Here is a 20,420-nt window from a genome sequence, read left to right as displayed (position 1 = left end):
GGAGTTTGAAACTACCTAGCTTGTTCTGGTGCCAGCTCAAGGTTAAGCAAGAGGCAGAAAAACACTGAAACATGAATGGTTTTTGTCAAAAATAACGTTTAATACATGAAGACATGGCTTAACACCAGGGAAAAAAAAGATGAAACATGCTGATCCAGTCAATGTGAACAGAGCAAAGGCTTCTGTTATGTACAGACAATGGTTTGCAACCATATGAAGAACGGAAATAGTGTATTCCCAAGACTGTGCACTCAAGGTGCAATATACCATTAGAGCAATAAAACAACCAAAACACACTTCAGAAATCCATTTGTTTTCTTTAAAATCACTGAGTATTTATATACAATGACTTGAAGTGGCTGGCATTTACATTCTCAAGAACTAAAATCCAAGGTATGGCGCAACACAATTAGGAAATATCTTGAGAAACTGTGATGAGTGCCCTCTCCTACAACGATTGCGACATGAAAAATTGATTAAAAAGGTGCAAAATGAACTATGTGGATCTTTATATTTACCAAGATTTACCCCCTCATAGTAAATTGGTGTCCCTCCGCTTCGAGTTTTCGATTAATTCGGCCTTGTTCTACGATCTGCTAGCCTCCTCATTAGCGCAGATGGTAGAGCGACCACCTCAGGAAAGGAGTTGGTCCCGGGTTCTATCCCTGGACCAGGACAAATTATTTAACTGCTATGCTTTCTTTCTGATAAACCGGTATCATTCTTTTTTTTTTTTTTTTTTTTGCTTCATGCCACAGAGTTCATTTTTATAGTAGGGGGAAGAAAATGTGGCAGTTGAAGATATGTGTACAACACAAAAGGTAGGCAGAGGGGAGTGCAGAAGAGCTAGGCACAATGAAAGAGAAATGTGTAAAGTGCAACCACTAGGTAGTAAAACAATGCAAGCCAACAAAAGCGACATGTCACATATAAATAAATAACGGAAGCCTCGACGTGTAGGCCTCAATGCTTTGCATGAGGTACCTCTGCCTCGGCCCATCAATATTGACAATAATGTAGTCAACCTACACGAAAGGCCAGTGCCAGGTCTACAACAAAAGACCCACAACCTAAAAGAGCGAGACTCATTGAGGCAGAAAAGAAAGCTTGTGCCATCACCTCATTAAAAATGCAATGTGGTTGCAGCACTGCATCACACGTCTCTCAAATACAGTGCACAAATCACTTAGCATTATTGCCCTAATCTGGCTGCAGACAAGCCCAATCTTGTAAAATGTGGGAACACATTTGTGCTACACAAGCTGACTAAAGAAGTAGTTCCCAAAATGATGCGGCTCTTCACCTGTAAAACAATGCTGGAAGCTGCCCAGTATTAGGTCCTCTTCACTTTACATCAGTTTTGTACTTTCTTTTTGAGAACAAAAAAGCAACAAGAAAATTCTATGGCAGCTATGACATGCACATTGCAGGCATAGGCAAATGTGCAGCAGTGCATAAATCAAAAGGGTGGGTGCAAAAAAAAAATTACTAATAGGAAACGTAGCAATCCATATTTGCTGTTCCAGGAAGTCGACAACATTTGGCAAAATAAAAAAGGCAGGGGACAGCTGGTGATGAACAGTGGCTCTCTGATGAAATGCATGATGGGCCGCATGATGCATACAAACGTCGAGGTGGGATGCATGAAGCGCTGAACAACAATGGCTGTACAAGAGGAGACACACACACTTCCTGCAGTGCACTTCCAGAGGTCCTGCCTCTACAGTTTCTGGGGGGGTGGGGGCACAGAGGACACCTCAAATAGTGTGGCACACGGATGTGTGCGTCTACACTGCAGGAGGCTCAGCATTCAGTTTTGCTTCACGAGGCAGCTTCGGTGCAGGCAGCACCATTGCAAGCACACACTGTGACGTGAGCACCAATCCTGCTGCAGTTACCGCTGGGATGATGGCGGCAGTTCTGTATCTTCCTCCGCTGCGGCAGATGCTACCAGACGACGCACCACCTTGTCCAGGCGCTCCTTCTTCACTTCTCTCTGCACGCAACAGCAAAGTTAACTAGGTCAGCAAAACGCAAGCAGATCTGCACTCAATAGGCAGCATGCCCTTGGCAATGCACCAGGATGCCAGCTGTACAGTGATATATAATGTTGCCTCATCAAAAAGCACACTGATCAGAAATATTGTCACGTGGTAGTGATGGTGAAGAAAGCAGCAAAACTGTAAATGGCGAAACCAGTGTTTTATTGGGCAAACCTGTGTCCTCAAAAACAGGCTACGCTCAAAGCACAACGATAGCCGCAAACACAGTCAGTGAACGGTGAAAATCTGATCAGCGGTACAAGCACGTTGGCTTTTATACATGAGCCATCGAACATTCCAGAGTAATCGCTGGTGCGCATGTGTCTTCCAAAAAGTTCAACACCATTCGTGTCGTGCATACATGCAATCAGAATACACATGGCTTGGTGACGACAAACGATGGATAGAACCATCGATAACATTACAGAAACTTCAGATACATGCAGGCGCCATCCTGCGCTGAGCGATAACATTTGTTATATGATGAAATGCGGCAGTTCGATAAACAAGTATGTGTGTCAACATTAAGCTAGATAGTTAGACTGCACTTCTGGAATACTAAATGCCATTATGAATTTCTGCTAGTGCACCCTTGCTCCTCATCGTCTGCCGAAGACTCTCATTCCAGAAGACGCCTCATATTGCTCCCACTCCAGTCCTACACTACTTTAGGACAAGGAGTGGGAGGTGTTCACGTAGGCTGCAAGAAAGAAGCACGCAATCCTCCGATTAACATAAATCATCGCACATGCATGGTCTTTTTGACTAGAAAATAGAGAGACTGAGAGAGCGATGTTATCGACTGTAATGCGCACCCCTTGCGTATGGAAATCCACTCATCCTGCTTGTGTGCAACCTGCACAAGCATAGCAAGTTTTTCCACATGGATAGCATGTATCGACATCAATCAGGTAACGCCTTTCAGGCAAACATACATGTTTTTGCATTGGAACTCACCCACCAATTGGCTTCCTAAGCCAGGTGGAAGTTGTTCAAATTTACGAATGTAACGTGGCCACTTGCCATGGCTGGGTTATCTTGATAGGCCTAGTGTGATGGCAAGTTGCACGATAAGTGTAATCAATTATTGATCCTGACTACTGCCCAAATAATAACCAGTAGTGGCATTTGCATGGAAAACAAGCAATCTATATGAACAAGGCACTCTGGTTTTAATGTGCATTAAACACGCAACAGTAGTTTCAGCAGCACTACGTGCCTTGACTTATCCTGTCAAATCACATCATGCTTTTGTTCAATGAAGCAAGGGTTCCATATGGTTAAGGTGGTGAAAAGCCAATTTGAGTGTGTGGTGCTTTCTCACATGACAAAATGGGTGAAGAATATGCACCATACCACATTTGGCTGTTTATTTGAGTAAACTTTCAAAAAAATGCACTTTCAAATTTAATAAATACCTTACGCCAGTCTCACCATTATCCAAAGCTCAGTAAAAGCCAGAAGGGACACAAAAAGAGAATTGTTGCAGTGCCACCTTAAAAATACTGCAGCAACTCTCCGAGACATCATAGATTTTGAATACGTCTGCTTGGAGCTATTTAACTGTTGGTAAACAAGGGCAGGTTACACTGCATTCAAAATTAATCGAACACCAAATTTCACAACTCTGTCGACATTTTGTGCACATTAACAGCTCAAATATGCAAGAATACAACCAATTTATGATGCTGCACTGATGCAACTAGTGCCACCATTTGGACATAATATTTAGCCTTCATTTTCAAGTAATCAACCTTCTTCCACCAAAAGAAATGCCAAATGGAGTTTAATACTCTACCTGTCTCAACAGATATATAATTTCTCTTTAGTGTCGCTTTATAATATGGACACTTTCATTCCCTGCAAAACCAGTCCATAAAGTGCTGCCCATAATGAACGCGCTAAGAAAAAGAGGTATTCCCAGAAGACCACTGTATTTAAGGTAAATAATATGCCATTGCCTCTTACATTCCCATATTTCGTTCTGACCCTGCATAGTTATCTTCCACTTGTTTACCATGTGGTGAAAACTACTGGGTTTTTCAGTTTTTCTCAGGCAAGTACTTTTAAAGAAACGTAGTGCTTATGTTCTGAATCTGCCTGCAGTTGTTACGACTCCCACAGCCTAGAGAGTTAACTGAGCTAGTGTGATTCATGGTGTAACAAACCGGTGTCTGTACCAATCTGGCTCATTTTCTCAATCGCATGATGCAGCAAGCTCTGTCTACGGCATATACGATGTCACACATGCAGGGTACCACTGCATTCAGCATTTATAGTGGCAAATGTGAATGCATGGCAACAGGTTATTGTGTTTCTGTAAATCAGGAAAAACATCATGCCTTTTTTTACAAAGCCATTCCGAGCTCAAAATAGATTCGCAATGTCTGCTTAAGGTAGTTGAATTTGCATTCATGCTAAAGCTGTCTGTATTAACAGAAAAACATGGGCTTTAAAGACCACTGCTCATTTTTACACTTCATATTAATGAGTCTTAAATGCACCATGAAAGTTTGCTAACAAGCAGTCCATATTAACGAGTGTCATGATAATGAGGGAAGAGTGTGATAGTTTCCTGCATATTAACATCTCAGCATGGAAATTTTGGCAGCCAACTGCAATTGAAAAGTCAAAACCTAAGCACAATTTTTCCACATATTTGTGCACCCATATCCCAACTAATTATTTTCATGAAGTTATACTGCATGCCAGCGTGAATTCTGCATTGTGGCACATTAATGCCTTGAAATGGTAGAGCAGCTTTGAGGGCACCTAGTCAGCATAACACTAAACCTATATTTAGGAAGGAGAAAATATATGGCCTTGGCATAGACGACTTGCATACAAGGATGATAGGCCGTGATCCCAATGGGAGATAGCACACGTTGCCTGTTGCAGCCATCTCTTGGATCAACCACCTTTTTCATGTGTAAGCAAATCGTAAGGATCATCATAATTATCGCTGTCACTTAATTAAGGCCACTGAAGGGCCTTAATTACAGGACAAGGGCCTGTTCCAAAGACCTTGCAAATTTTTCAATCTCACTGAACCATTCAATATTTCCCTTGTTACCCATTCTATTTCTCTGACATACCATCAGTCTGTGCATTACGGAATCTCAATGAATGCATCTGCCTGCATATTATCTGTGAGGCTACTAGATATTTAAAAAGTTACTTAAAGGCATGTGGATTGCACACAACAAATACTGTGTTGACAGTTAATACTCACACCTTACTAAGCACCCACTGTTGAAGCACTGTTAGTCATTGTGATGCAAATGATGCACATAAATAACTTGCTATGACGCGAGATAGTCTGGCATCAGTCCTCTATTTCCCAGTCTCACATCGCGCTGCCTCCGTGCTTGCCACAGTGTTCTTAGCACAATGAACATCCAACAACATACATCACATTACCACTACTGCAACATGCATTGTACTCTTTGGGCCACCGACATCATGCATCATGCACCAATTCTGAATCTCCTGTGCATCATCCTATATTAGTCCCTGAAATCACATATTCCCATGCATCATACTGACTCTGAGGCTCACTAATTTGCAATTTGCTATGCATTCTGCTTTTTATAGCTTTTAATGGCATGAAGTGCTTTTCAAGATGAGGGTACAAGTAGTTGAAAAGAACAGACCAGTGGGCTAGCTGGCACTGCATAACTTGAGATAAAGTGCAAGAGAGCAACGTGGGACAATAAAAGGGAACAAAGACACAGCGCTGCGTCTTCGTTCCTTTCTGTTGTCCTACGTGCTCTCTTGCACTTTACCTCAAGCCAAGTGGTACAAGTAGGTTTCTGCCCAATACATTTTGTTCCTCTATCAGCAGTTATTTGTAAATAAAATACACTTTCATGCTATATGAGGCCATTCAGTAGGCAACAACCTTCGTAATAATATGTGCAAATTATAATTACCCTGGTGCATCTTCGAAAGCACTCTCCGTTCACCGCACACTTACTACTCAGATTCTTCTGTCTGTAGTGACAGTTTGAAATTGTTGAGCAAGCTGTAGAGATTCTGGATGATTGCACAGAATATACATAACGGGTACAGTGTAAAACTCGCATATACTGGCACTGCAGTGAAATTTCTATTAACTCACGTCAGCACTCCGGTCATCAGGAAACCCTTGTGCTGTCTTTGCTCGGCTGCGTTTCTGGTATACAACAGGATTGCTTCGAGGCTAGGTGGTCACACACAAGAAAAAGAAAGTATGAAAATTCTACACAACAAACAAGGTAAAAAAAGATCAATCAATTTTAAGAAATAATATCAACTTAATATGGCATCTCATCCCAGGAACAGACAAGGAACTTAAAAAATACTAACCGAGTATGTTCTCTTTGGACCAAGCTTTGTGTCAAAGGTGTCAAAGGCGTAGCTTTTCATGCAAACAGGAAACCTGCATTGTGGAAAATAAAAAGATACTCCTCGTTATAAGCTACAAACATGTTATGACAAATGCTATGTTGATCACTGTTAGCAGAAACACAGAGGTACGTGGCTTTGTGTGCTATCAATACAGCCTAACATCCAGGCACTGCAGGGTGTAGTGAAGTTACATTTTCACCGTAAACTTCACCGCAATGATTGTTTGTCGCTTTCTCTAAGTGTCGCATCTTAAATGTAAATGCAACTATGGCTGCATGCTGCATTTAAGTAGCGGAAGTAGCCAGCCAAATTCATGTTGCCATTCAAGAGAGGCATTCCACAAATCATGGATATATTGTTTCTTACAGAAGCATATAAATCACATCCGAACTTATACAAGTGAAGCTAGATTTGACTTCGTGTGTATAACTATTTGTGGTGCTTCTAATTTTAATGTCACTTTGAAGGAGCCTGCAGGTTTTGCACTTGGGGTGACAACATGCTCTTATTACGGGGAAATGATGTTAGCTGACTTTTGCTTGCACTAACATGTCTTTAAAGTTACTGTTGCAGCAATAGGTAACCCTTGGTACATTCGGGAACACTGTAAGAAACAATATATTGGTGAAATGGGACAATCAATGAATGTCAGATTAAATGGACATCGCACAGGCACAGCTAAAAAGCTTCCCAAAGCCGTTGCCGAGCATTTCAACCAACCAGGTCACAACTTTGATGAACTTAAACTCTACATCAGACAGTCAAATTTCCGTTCTTAACGAGAAAAAAAATACAGAGAATCATACCTTATCCATAAGTTCAAGACATTGCAACCAATAGGCATAACCGTTTCAAAGGGAGCTTTAGAATCTAATCCCTATGTTAAAGTTCAAGCTATAGGCAACAACACTTAGTTTCGTTTCTTAGTGTCTTTTTCCCCTTTTTTCCCCTTTTATTTGTTCATTTATTCCATTTCAGTATTTTCTTTGAATTTTTTTTCCCCCACAAACACCAGTTTCTCCTGCTCCTTCTATAGTCTCATTTAGAGACACGATAGCCCACGACCACCAACGAAACAGGTAATAGAGGGCTTCTGTGCATGCCATTGACACGCCGGCTGACACACGGCCGTTGACATGTGATTGACAAACGGTTGTGTCACTGGCCTTGTGCACAGCACTCCTTTATTCTCAATACGACACCCTCACCGCTAACATCCTTCGCCCATTGCTGCACCCACCCGCCTTACGCTCTCTCCTCTTTAGAACCCCACCTATATATACCGTGGCGAGGAAAGCATATGTCGCCTTGAAGAAGACAAGCCCACTTGTCGAAACGTTGGCTCCTGCTTTCACTTTGTTCTCGTTTTGTTCATCGTCTTAAATTTACATAGAATCAATTACATAGAATTACCTACATACCTATTTTTCATATGTAGTGCCCTATTTGCACAGTGTTGCCTGCGATACAGGAAACAGGGTACAGTAGCCCTCATAAGGCAGAGACTGAACTCAATGCCTAACAGTGACCTACAGGCCGGGCTACATGGAGTGAAAAACTGGTGTCAAAGTGACAAACTTCCCCCAGTGGCGAATGCCCGACCTTGTGTGCTCGAGTGCCTTGAGGGAAAAGGGGGGCAAGACATGATAGATAGAAGCCAACTATGCCTGGTTTCCACACTGTATGCATCTGTGTGGCCCAGACTGCGCACGGAAAGACTGGAGGCATCGAGAGTGAGAGCAGCTGGCAGACCTGTTTCATATCAAATCTGGATAAAGCTATCCTCTCCGGCTGCAGTGCAAGACACCTGTTGTTCGAGGAAGCTTTCAGGAACTGAAACTAAGGTAAATGTAAATCTTCACAATGTGTTTTCACACAAAAGAAAGTGACGAACTAATGTTGCTGTTGGAGAACAAAACTTTCTGGAACGTCTGTGCGCCGTTGGACCAATTAATCACCACAACTGTCGCTGCGCAGTCACTTGCAGGCTTGTACCAAGCTCCAAGCTTGTGCCACTACACAATGTAGTCAGACGATGCATTGAGAGCCCACTAAGATGCTTACAGCACACTAGAATGTGTACAAATCGTTTGTAAATGCATCTATGAAAGTCTTCTTTTTAATTGCTTGGCCATTAACAGATTAAATATCTTTTTATCATTTTCTTGTTTTAGAAAAACATGTTTATTGAGTCTGGCAATATTAGCAGCCAGGTGGTGAACGCCCAGTGGCGAACACCTCTTTTCCACTCCATATAGCCAAGCCAGCAAACAATCGGCGTCATGCCACCGTGTCTATTTCTGCGGCGCGAAGTTCATTGCAAAAGTTTGCTCCATGTAGCTCAGCCTTAACAGTGACGGCCACTAGCAGCTGCAGCACAAATAAAAAACAAATATCCTAGCTTCATCCTTGCGTGCCTGCCTCTTGTCTGGTTTCTAACATTCAAGCAATGCTGAAGCATTTCAGAAGTGAGTGTTTCTATAGTAAAAATTCAATAAATTTAAGTGTTTCGTTATCACCGTGTGCATGTCATATTCTGCACTTGCATGCTCGTGTGTCATGGAGGTTGGCAGCACTCTAGTGTGCGTGCGCTGTGAAAATCGCATCCCCAGTCCTGAATAAAAGCTACACAAAGTAGTACTCCTACACACGGCATGCTCATTTAAAGGAATGATGTTTCCAGTGCCAGAGTGGTACACACATGACCAGGAGCTGAAAGTGAAAGCTTCCCTTTTTATTAGAACAGTATGGCCCTTCCATTTGTACTGTTTGACAAAGCAAAAGGGCAAGATCTTTTCATACATACTTTGCAACATGTCAATGATGCCATAGTTTGGGCACAAAATCCAAAAAGGTGGGCATTCATTTTCTCCACTAGTGATCAAACCTTCTCCACCAAGGAAAGGCAGAGTTTTTAAAGGCTATCTTACAAAATACATAGCAGCACTGACTGATAATGTGGCACCGCAATGCTTTCAAAAGTGAAATATGGGTGCAATGTGTCAAATACTAACTGCAATAACCACATGCAACACTTAGAAAATGTTTATACTAGCAGCACAATAATTTCAATGCTGATTACTGACCAAACTTAAACGGTGTATATGTTCATGACAAGGCACAGGCCTCTTCAGCTACTTGGAGAAGTTGAGGAGAAATGGCAAAAGTGACAGTCAAGAATTAGGCTCTGGTTTGGGAAAGTATGGCACAGCATACGTAAGGTGTCTTACCGGGGCTTGTTAATCTTGTAGAAAAGCCGGGCACTCTTGTCAACGCGGTACTCGCAGATGTAGACATCTTTCTCTGTTGCACCCCGTGGCCGACCTCGGCAGTAGGTGGCCAGGTCAAGCACCCAGCAAGCTCCAGCGACACATTCCAAAGGCAGTATTTCATACAAGGGCACACGTAGAACCTGCGTACAAGATGTATATCAGGGTGAGCTAGATTATGCCCTTACATGCCATACAATGTAAAGATCACCGCAAGTCATAATGAAGCATGTCTTAGCAAGCAATGCGAGTGGACACCTTCATTTGTGTTATACCCAACTAAGGATAAAATGCATCCCTGGACAATTACCCTTACCACATGTCATCATAGATCAGTATTCAGGAGAAAAAAAAAAAAAACAGACGAAAAAATTATAAGAAATGTACAGAAAATTATGCTTGTTTCATTGATTTATTGGAAGCCTCTACAGTAAAACCTCGTTAAACCGTACCCGCTTAAACAGTAGTTTCGTTTTAAAAGTAGTGAAGTCAAATCCCCGACTCAGCGGCCATTGAACATAATGTGTTTTGTAACTGCACAAACCGTACCAGTTTGCGTATGCATCGGTTAAAATGTAGCGTTTCCACTTTTCGTTGCGTAAACACGGCGGTGCGTCGTCTCCATCGGGCGGCCCGGCAGAACAACAAGCCTCAGAGATCAGAACAAGGGCCTCCAAGCGCCCTGTGCATTTGCGCGTGAAGCCACATCAACATCAACATCATTTTGACGCCGTGCCAGAGAGCGTTGTGGCGTCGTGCAAGCGAGGACTCACGTCATGCCGAAGCTCGGATAAAAAAAGACACCGGGTGCTCAGCATAGAAGACAAATTAGACATCGTCCGTGCTATCGAATGTGACACGAAGGAGTCGGCGCTGGCACGCGACAGGGATCTGCTGTTGACTACAGTGTGTGGCATTTAGAATGCGAAGGAGTTGCGCGGCAGCGCTGCTGCCACAGCGAAGAGATGTTGGCTATGAGGTTCGACTTTTCGCCATCGTTGCCTCTGTTGTTGCCGAAGTGTCGACCAGTAGCAGTGATGAGGACGACACAGAAAGCGACAGCACGGGCGATTCAGGCCTGACAGTGGCAGAAGCTGCGCGTTACGTCAGCCTCATGAATGCAATTGTCGTGACGAGAACACGGGCGCGATAACGTAACTATCGCAAACGAAAAGTATTTTGAACTCCAACACCCGGCAATGAAAAAGGCGCAACTTCTGCAGCACTACTGCGCGCTTGCACGGAGAATACGTAACGCCAACGAGAAACCTACCATGCCCGTGTTTGCCGAGAAGAGAGGGCTGGCTGAAAAGCTGGCACGCATCTTCAGTAAGTTTGAGGCTGCTGTCGTCATGCTAGACCGCCGGCGGCATCAAACGAAAATAACACTTTTGTCACGCGAAGTGAATAAATACTGCATGTTTTTTCCCCTTTCATCGCACTCTCTCTGAGTTCCCTTTTCGACGACAAGTGGGCGATCTCATGCTAATTCGGTTAAACAGTACGACCGTTTAGTACGTACTTTTTCCGAGCTCCAGTCAACTACGGTTTAATGAGGTTTCACCGTAGTACTTTTACAACTAATCATTCCACCATACTTTAAACTCAGCCTTACTGAAAAGCTGAGAAGGTGTTTAAATGGTAAAACAAATAAGATTTTCAGCCAATATTCTTACAAGACCAAAAGAGGAGAAATATATATTCAGTTAAAGAAAGCAAAGGAAGACAAAGGATGGACAGAGCCCAAGTATGATAGCATCAAGCTTTAACAAGCAAAGAATGTAGAATTTCTGGAATCTACTGATATCTTCATAACAATAGATGCTTGTACTGATGGAAAATTTCTGGGAATTAAGAAGCCGTGAAAAAGCCATGACAAAAGAAAAGAAGCCTTTTTTCCCTGAAAATTTTGGAAACACATTATAAGAAGTTCACCGACAATTACAATACTCCCAATGCAAAATTTGAGCGCAACTCTATACGTGCAGGGGTGGGACCGCCCAGTCCTTTTGGAGCAATTTTTGGAGCAAGTAAAACTGCATTTTGGAGCAGCTTGGAGCAGAGTAAATTTCATTTTCAGAGCAATTTAAAGCAGATGAAATTTCATTTTGAAACAGTTTGGAGCAGGCTAATTTTAATTTTGGTAGAATAATGGAATATAAAATTTGGCAGCGCACTTCGAAACCATGATGAAACACAGAATAAGCCAATATGAGCGCTGTACTGTAACTGCATTAAGCAACGTCTCAAGCTGAATTTTGAAGCAGATTACCCTAATACTGAAAACGCCTAGCGCATGCAATTTTTAGTAATAGTGCCTCTAAATTTTTAATAAGTGGTAGCAATGACAAAAAGCATATGTTCTACAATAGTGAGTCCAAAATTTCGAAAAATAGCCAAAGATATTTTTTTTATAAACACAATTTTCTTTTATGTCTCAACAGTATTAGTGAAGTGCTTGGAAATGCACTTCAACAACAGACCGCATGAAGACACCAGAGTTATGAACTACTGTGGTTTATTGAAAACCATTTCTACATAACAGAAATAGTTTCGCCTTCCCACAAGCCAATCAGAACATGGGGCCGTAGAAGCGCCCTTATTAGCTATAGCGCACAAGAATATGGAAAATTGGGTTGAGCGGCAGCACAGCACATATTTTCCAACAAAGCTGAAGATATCAGTGGCACTACGATCAAGCTATATATTCCCGTGCCGACGCTCATGATGATAGCAAAAAATGTTCCCAAATTATGAGGTCCAATCGACGCGGTAACATAATTTCTGAGTCACCATATGTCACTGCAGACCCAGAGAGCCACCTTGGGCTGGTATAATGTAAAACTATTCCAATCTGTTTTTACTGTGATAGCAATTACATGAACACTCTAGGCGCATTTCTGCCGTCGTCGTCGTCGTGATGTTCTGTATAAAGTCCAAGGGTGATAACATCATCGCCGCATGCTGTAGCCTGTATGTGCAAGTGAAAGCGTGCGAGGATGAGCCAACAATGAGGGCTCAATCTCACGTGCACAGAGGAGGAAAGCGGGGAGGAAGCGTGCTGTCTTTCGTCATGCCAAAGCACTGACGAGAGGCGACATTCTACTCTGGCAGCTGCTGAATATGGGGCGGCCGCGCGGGCCCTATCTTGAAAACGATCTGCAATGGAGACAGAGTGCAAGTGCTGATAACTTCATGTTCGCTGTGTTTTCGCTGCATAGTCCGTGCTGAAGCGAAAGGCAGCACAAAGGTCAATTCACTCGCTGCTGCTGACACGCTTCTTCATGACAGCGCTCTGACAGCGAGTTTCTGCGGTGATACAGCGAGATGTGTTCATGTTTGCTTGTGCCTGCATGACACTATGCTTGTTAATTTAGTGAGTAAGCAAATGTTTATAAGTTTATACAGCCAATAAAGCTACTATTCTTATTTCGTATAGTTGTCTACTAATTTTCTGCTGCAATCTATGCTTGGCCTTTCGGGCGAAACTGTGACTTTTTATTCAGAATCCGTTATTAGGTCAAAATGGCTCAGGCCTTGCCCATATGGGCATAAAAATATATTGGAATAGTTTTATCTTATACCGGCCCTGGGGATAGAGATGCCCACTCGCAATGCAGCACGCGCTTCCCTGATATATCTAGTTCGCTCGCAGCGCCCTCAGCCTACTTTTTGTTGTTTTGCGCCTCAGCTATAGGGAGCGCTGCACTGCTTGGCCCACTCAATCATATTCTAATACACTCTAAATAGCTGCCCTGGCCATTCTGTCAGCAGCGAAGATAGCTGAGAGTGCATGGCTGCACGCGCATTGGCCTGGAAGCCCAGGCCAATGCGCTGAAATTTTTGGCGCTGGAAGCGCCAAAAAGTTTAGTGTTACAAGCGCGAAAATTACAAGAAACTGTGCAGGAGGCGCAGTCGCATGGTGTGCAGCATGGGAATGGCTGCACTCTTTTTCGGAGAATGAATCTGTCTGTTCGCGGCCACTGCCGGAGCACACATGCCAAAGTTGTTCTGATGCAGTGTGGCGTAATTTCCGTCAATTTTCTGTGTTAGGCGCAGGAATTTGTGTTTGTATCAAAATGGCGCAATTGGCGCAGGAGTTCCACCCTTTCACTAACTTACCTTTTGCATAATTTACACCAATACACTCCATTTTATTTGGTAATTTGAACCCTGTGTGTTTTTCAGCTTTTCATGGCCTGAGAATAAACTAAAAAAGAAAAAGAACTTTTCACAAAATTCTGTTTTTTCCAAGCCCCCGCATCTCCACATGTTTGCATAAATGTACTGCGTACTGTAACTGGGGACCTTTAACAGCAAACAAAATAAAGGAAATAATACTACACATACAACATGAACCACAGCAGTGGGTTCAAAACAGAATGTTTCATTCAAGTAGTGTGATGTACAATCAGCTACAGCAATGCATGCTCAAGTGGGACGACCTGTGCATGTGGTCGCACCTGTGCAGGCACCCATAGGAGTAATGCATCACCCATCATCACACATGTATGTTTGTTTCCTTGCTAGAACATCAATAGGCTACACTCCAAGAAATGCTGGAACCATTTAGGGCTCAGAATCTTGCCTTCCAACTATAACAGTCACCTACCTATTTTATATGTCATTCCTTTCATTAACGCTGTGCTCACGATACTTTAAGTCATAAAGAGCACGCACATATCAGTGCGACATAGTATTCTTGACAGGAAAGTAGCAAGCGTAGAGCGTTAAAGAAAAAAAAATGTACACCAGACAGACAACTTATTTTCTGGGGACAAGATAAGCCCCCAAGGGTGTCAACATTTTTACAGAGGGTTAAGTTTTCTGGACAGACCAGTCATCACTGGTTGAGCTCACTGTGTATTTAAAGGTGAAAATGCGAAAACATTTTCTGTATTTGATGCATGGCTCATAGCACGTTAAAAGTGTACCACTTTATTTCTTTCCTTTCTTTTTTCTAGGATTCAGGCAAAGTTTTGAGATGGCTACAGAATGCATGGAGGACAGCGTGTTAGCTTTGCAGTGCAATTGCACGCAGAGTTTGATGATTTGTGGTCTCACATGTTCGCCAGCCTACGTACCTCATTGTGGTAGAACTTGCGGGTTGGCTCATGAAAGGTCTCGTGTGGCCTGAGGTAGTGGTGCCCGTAGATGAATTTCTCTCCTCTGTAAACAAACACATGAGCAGTGCACAGGTCAGAAATATAATTGCCGGAAGATCAATACTGATGACGAATCAGCAAGTTTACACAGGTACAGCATTGACACTACACTGCACAGATAAAAGTGGACTGCAAGAATATTTCAGCCCTAAGGAAGATGTGGGTCCTAGACAAACTAATTTTTAAAAATCTTGATTCTTTGAGGTATGGTGCTGAGAACTTGAGCATATATGTAATTTTATATGCTTATTTCGAATATGAAATCCATCTTTATTTGTTTCTAATTTTATGCAAGTTTTCTTTGATTATTTTCTGCAAAGATCTGCAAAATATTATTTAAAGGGACACTAAAGGCAAATATTAAGTAAAGCTAAAGTAGTAGATTAGTGCCGGAGAATCTCTAGAGCATCAATATTATCACGAACAGAGCCTTAATAATCGAGAAATTGAGGTGACTGCAGGATATGATTAGAGACTCCCCCTGTACACCCAAGTACTTGCCCGCCTGATGACGAAGGCACTCCTCAGTTAAATTCTGTCACTAGTACTTAACTACTTGTTGCAAAAAACATCCTTGTATTGTAAGACGAAATAAAATGCTATTTGTCCAGTTGTATTTAATTTTTAGACAAAAGAACTCACTGAAATTACCCTTCACAACTACGCGGGCGGTCGGAGGGTTTCATTTTCGCTCGACTCTGTGCCGCCCACGCTTTCACGTTTTAGTAGTTTCATTATCGCGTAGTGCTGCACTGGTTTTGATTGCTCGCAAAACTCGCACAAACTGGAAGCAGCAGAGAATTCCATTGCCATGTGATGTCACGGGATGCTCGAACGGTCCCCGCCACTTGGACAAAAAACAGCTGTAGCGGCGAATCTACCGCTCTGTCTTTAAAGCCTGTCTTGGCACGGTACCGCCGTCTGTTGGACGCCGTTTTACTCACCGACGGCAGAAAAGGGTGGTGACGGCGTATGCAACATCACCACTCCCCTAGTTGGGTGGCGGGATAACTGAATTATGAAAAAGGTATTCGGACCGTTCAGATGCAATTTTCTCGTAAACTAAGTCTTTTCTTGGCACGAAACAAGCATTGCGAGGTTTCTGGAATGGTATTTAAACAGTCCACGTCCACTTAGGATTTGCCTTTAGTGTCCCTTTAAAGGAAGCTAGCATGATATTAGCGCCAGAGATGATAAACAAAAATGGACTGCATATTAAAAATAAGCACATAACATTATGTGCTTATGTAACAGTATGTACAAGTTTCAAGCACCATATCTTGAGGAAGAATTTTTTTTTTTCTCTCTCTAACACCCACTGGCCCCTTAACAGCAATGTTCATTACAGTATTACAACAGAGCTCTGCACAGTGCAAAACTCCAGCAACAGATAAAAGAGCACAACTGCAGCTGCTAGCTCCAATTTATAACTATTCTTTCCGGAAGTAAGACCAAAATCATGGACAATGTAAACTAGAGGTTAGCACCTCTATCCACAGGCTTTGATACAGTGCTTGCAATTTGCATGCTAGCATTGAAAGAAGAACCTTGACCACTGTCATTGTTTTCTTTCTGTCCTGCATTTTTTAGCACCACAGGCAAATATTCTTTTTCAAGAGAGCACCACCTACCAAATTAAAAACTAAACTTGCAAAACAGATGCTCTCAAGGTTTAACACACCTTTCGTTTTTCCACAGTCGTTCCACGCGAAAAACATCAAGGCTTCCACCCTCTTCTGAAGTGGGACTGTTGCTGCCATGCAGGTTTCTGAGAAGCGTTGATTTTCCTCCACCTTCTTCAGCAGCTGCATCTTCAGCTTTGGTGCCATCAGTGTTCCCACCATCCTCAGTCACTTTCGATGCGTTCTTGTCCCCTTGAGCCTCTTGTGACACCGGCTTCAGTGGGCTTTTGTCTTTGAATTTACTCAGGTATACACAATCTCCTGTCAATCAAAAGAGCCCACTTGAATTTTACTCAAAACACTCAAGTCAAACTTTAACCATCAATGGAACAGTAATGCAAAGAATGGGCAGTCACATCTCATTATAACGAAGTCACATCAAACAAGAAAATACCTTTGTTAAGTCCAATATTCGTCATAAGCATGCATTCGTTACAAGCTGCATCAACAAGAAACACTTCAAATTTACTTTGTTATAGCCAATAATTCATTATATTTGAGTTCTCTAATCAAGGTTTGACTGTAAATAATATCCCAAAGTTACGCTGATGCTATAAGAGATGCTATAGCGAGGGCCCTGCAATAATTATGACCCCTTAAGTTTTCTTGGTATGCACCTGTGTTGAAGTGCACTAGAATTTTTCCATTCCACTCCACATGAATGTAGCCATCGTGGCTGGAAATGTCTACTGCATGATGAGCACTTGGATCTGCACAGCACGTCCACTGACACCACAACTCAAATCAAGCATTTCAATGAACACATAACCAAGAAGAAAAAATAAAAACAAAAAAATGTATGTGTTGGGAATTGCATGCAATTGATTACCTATCCAGGTGAGCACCATCAAGTTGGCTTCTGTTGTGCTATGACAATTAGTTACATACACGTGCCACGCCCCATTACCTGTCACAGCGATAATTTTAAATGAAAAGTCGCAAATGGCTGTTGGAAAAGACAACAAGTGGTTGTTGAAGCCATAAAATACCGAAACTTAATAATACTCGCCGTTGTGCAATTCACTCACCCTGCTTGACTTGCAAGTTTCCTTTAAGGAGCGTCAGGTAAGACTGGATACTACCGTTAGCCACACGAGGTCCCAAGAGAATTTCCTGGAACACATGAAAAAGCAGGACTTGGAGTTGCATCATAAACATCACACTTGAGAAACTCAAAGTGCACAAATGATTCGAAATAGTGGAAGTGGTTTTCCTGGAGCCAGGTTGTTCGAGAAAATGTATCTTCTTTTTCTTGGACATTAAGGATTCTCAGTTGTAATTCAGCACTGAAACTCTGTATTCTTCGGCTTTTGTCCTCGTTCATGAAGTCACACTGTCATACCTTGGACCACAAATTTTTAAAATTGGTAATTATGAGATTCACCGTGCTAAAATTGCACAATGGACTAAAGGGAAAAGGAACACCGCAATAGAGATAACTGGATTAATTTGACCACCGAGGGTCTTAAAGGGCCCCTAAAATGCCCAGAGGACGAAATTTAGTTGTGGTGCGGCTGTTGTGCATGAGTCTACAATGAACACGTAGTCACGAGAATTTTTAAACACAGTGCCGTAATAGCGGAGTTGCATACGTTTGACGATAGAAATGCGGCCCTCGCTTGTTTCGCTCTTTCCTTCGCTATGCTCTGTTCGTCGGCTGGTCTCTCCTCCTCGCAGAGTGCTCCACCAAATGTCAGGTGACATATGTCATCACCAACATGCTTTTCAAAACATGGTGCACTTCCGGTTACCATGACTCCGCGCTCCTCTGCTACCCACTGTGGCTGCCGTGCCGGCCCATGCTTCTGCAAAGTGTGCCACTATGGACCCTGTGTTGCACGCATGTGTGTTGCATGCCAGGCATTGCACAGGGCATCATCGTGAGGCAGCCTGTGTCGCGTCGTCTCGCTTTTCCAGTTGGCACTTCCGCAGCCAAGCACTGCACATGGATGCCTTCTAGCCATCGCAATACACTGTCGGACTCTATTCGTGCATCTAATCAGACCATTAAGCATGACTATGTTGGATCGTGCGCGATTTGGCACTTGCATTGCGGCCCGTAGTTACCAATTTGCAAGCACACACAACTGGGCAACACGACGAGGAAGAGCAGGGAGCATGCGCACCTGGTAGCAGACTAACCGGAAGTCGTAGGTTCTTGTTGACAAATCAACAGTGTCTGCTCCTAGTGACACCACCAGACGAGCGCTGGGAATACCGGAAAGGCTCAGAGAGGAGCACAAGGTTGTTATTTTTTATTTTGTGGCACGCCCGTGGCACGTAGAGCTGCCGTGTTTGGCATCGTAGATTGTGACGGCATTCAACTCGATGCATGTTTACTTCAAATGTTAAAAAAAATATTGGAGAAGTGGTTTAGGGGCCCTTTAAATCTGACACCTAAATCTAACAAGTACACAGGCATTTTTGCATTTCACCCCCATCAAAACGTGGCTTCCATAGGCAGGAATCGAATCCACAGCCTCATGCTCAGCTCCACAATGCCATAGTGACTAAACCATCATGGCAGGTCAAAACATATAAATAATGCAATCAAAATGAATCTGTAAAACTGTATTTATCGACCAGAGCTAGAGTGTCATTGAATCTCCCAGCACTACGATTTGATGTACAGTTGCAAACAAATTTTTCCAGCCAAAAGAGGACTGGAAGACCATCCGAACAAAAAACCTAATTGAGAGAAAGAGCAAATTTATTGGACTGAGCTCCACCAGTGGCTGGAAAGCTGGCAAATGAACTTCTTACATTGCTGCAGCGCCCAACCACAACAATATCTGCTTCAATTTTTCTCTAATGTAGATTCCCTGGCACACATCATCATGATGCGACTAAATGAGATGCAAGAAACCAGTTTGTTCACATGCTCTGGTATCTCATTTAAACACAGACTTTCACTGAGACCCTGGCCCGTAAACATGATGTCATGTTACTACTGCCAGCACATGCAGACATGGCTCAAAATATGATTTGACATGCCCTTGCCAAGTTCATTAAACAAACCTGGCTAGGGGCGTGCGAATGCTGAACAGGAAATTTCAAATCGAATATCCAATTGAATGAAAAAAAAAAGGCAAATATCGAATTGAATATTGAATATCATAAAATATATCACAATATATTATGCTTCCAAATTTTGTGCAAAAAACACAGTGCTGCACATGCTCAGGAGGCTAATCACACTACTCATCAACAATTTCATCATCATCTCATTTCATCATCAAGCTAGCATTGTAAGCTCTACTCTTCTTAAAGGGGCCACCGTATTGGTATGCCAGCCCTGATAACAACTCAGTTCGTATATGAAGGTTTGGAAAATATATGTTATCAATAGAATGTCTGTCAAATAGAATTAAGTGCTTTTCTCCTGCCGAAGCTGAAGAAATAGCAAAGTTGTCCTAAATACCAATAGGGTTTTCAGTTTAATAGTGGGCCATACTGTGCTACACTGGTACATAAAAAGCTGATCAATGAGTTAGCGGCAAGAAGGTATTAGGCTTTAACTTGGGAAGAGGACCTTAGTGTTGAAGCAATGAACGACAATCTTATGGGCATCACTAAGGAGTGTGCAATAGAAGTCAGCGGTAACTTCGTTAGACAGGATACCAGTTAGCTATCGCAGGAGACAAAATATCTGATTAAGAAACGCCAATGCATGAAAGCCTCTAACCGTACAGCTAGAATAGAACTGGCAGAACTTTCCAAGTTAATCAACAAGCATAAGATAGCAGACACAAGAAAGTATAATATGGATAGAATTGAGCATGCTCTCAGGAACGGAGAAAGCCTAAAAGCAGTGAAGAAACTAGGAATAGGTAAGAATCACATGTATGCGCTAAGAGACAAAGCCGGCAATAT

At 42.6% G+C, this 20,420-nt stretch overlaps 1 protein-coding gene across 3 annotated transcripts in view; it reads right to left on the bottom strand.

The window, feature by feature from the left end:
- Positions 1-76: 76 nt before the first annotated feature.
- The window catches only part of LOC142571521 (uncharacterized), a 102,366-nt gene continuing 82,022 nt past the window's right edge, over positions 77-20,420 (bottom strand). For all 3 annotated transcript variants that reach the window (XM_075679946.1, XM_075679947.1, XM_075679948.1), the window contains 7 exons: positions 17,576-17,660; positions 16,547-16,808; positions 14,785-14,869; positions 9,662-9,843; positions 6,390-6,462; positions 6,163-6,243; positions 77-1,996 (listed from right to left, as the gene is read on the bottom strand). In XM_075679946.1, coding sequence (XP_075536061.1) covers positions 1,895-1,996; positions 6,163-6,243; positions 6,390-6,462; positions 9,662-9,843; positions 14,785-14,869; positions 16,547-16,808; positions 17,576-17,660 — 870 coding nt within the window. In that variant the 3' untranslated portion in view covers positions 77-1,894. The remainder of the gene's footprint in view (positions 1,997-6,162; positions 6,244-6,389; positions 6,463-9,661; positions 9,844-14,784; positions 14,870-16,546; positions 16,809-17,575; positions 17,661-20,420) is intronic.

This window comes from Dermacentor variabilis, chromosome 2, assembly GCF_050947875.1.
Source record: "Dermacentor variabilis isolate Ectoservices chromosome 2, ASM5094787v1, whole genome shotgun sequence".
Classification (NCBI taxonomy): domain Eukaryota; kingdom Metazoa; phylum Arthropoda; class Arachnida; order Ixodida; family Ixodidae; genus Dermacentor; species Dermacentor variabilis.
The sequence above is the reverse complement of the archived record's forward strand: the minus strand, read 5'-3'. Positions and strand labels throughout refer to the sequence as shown.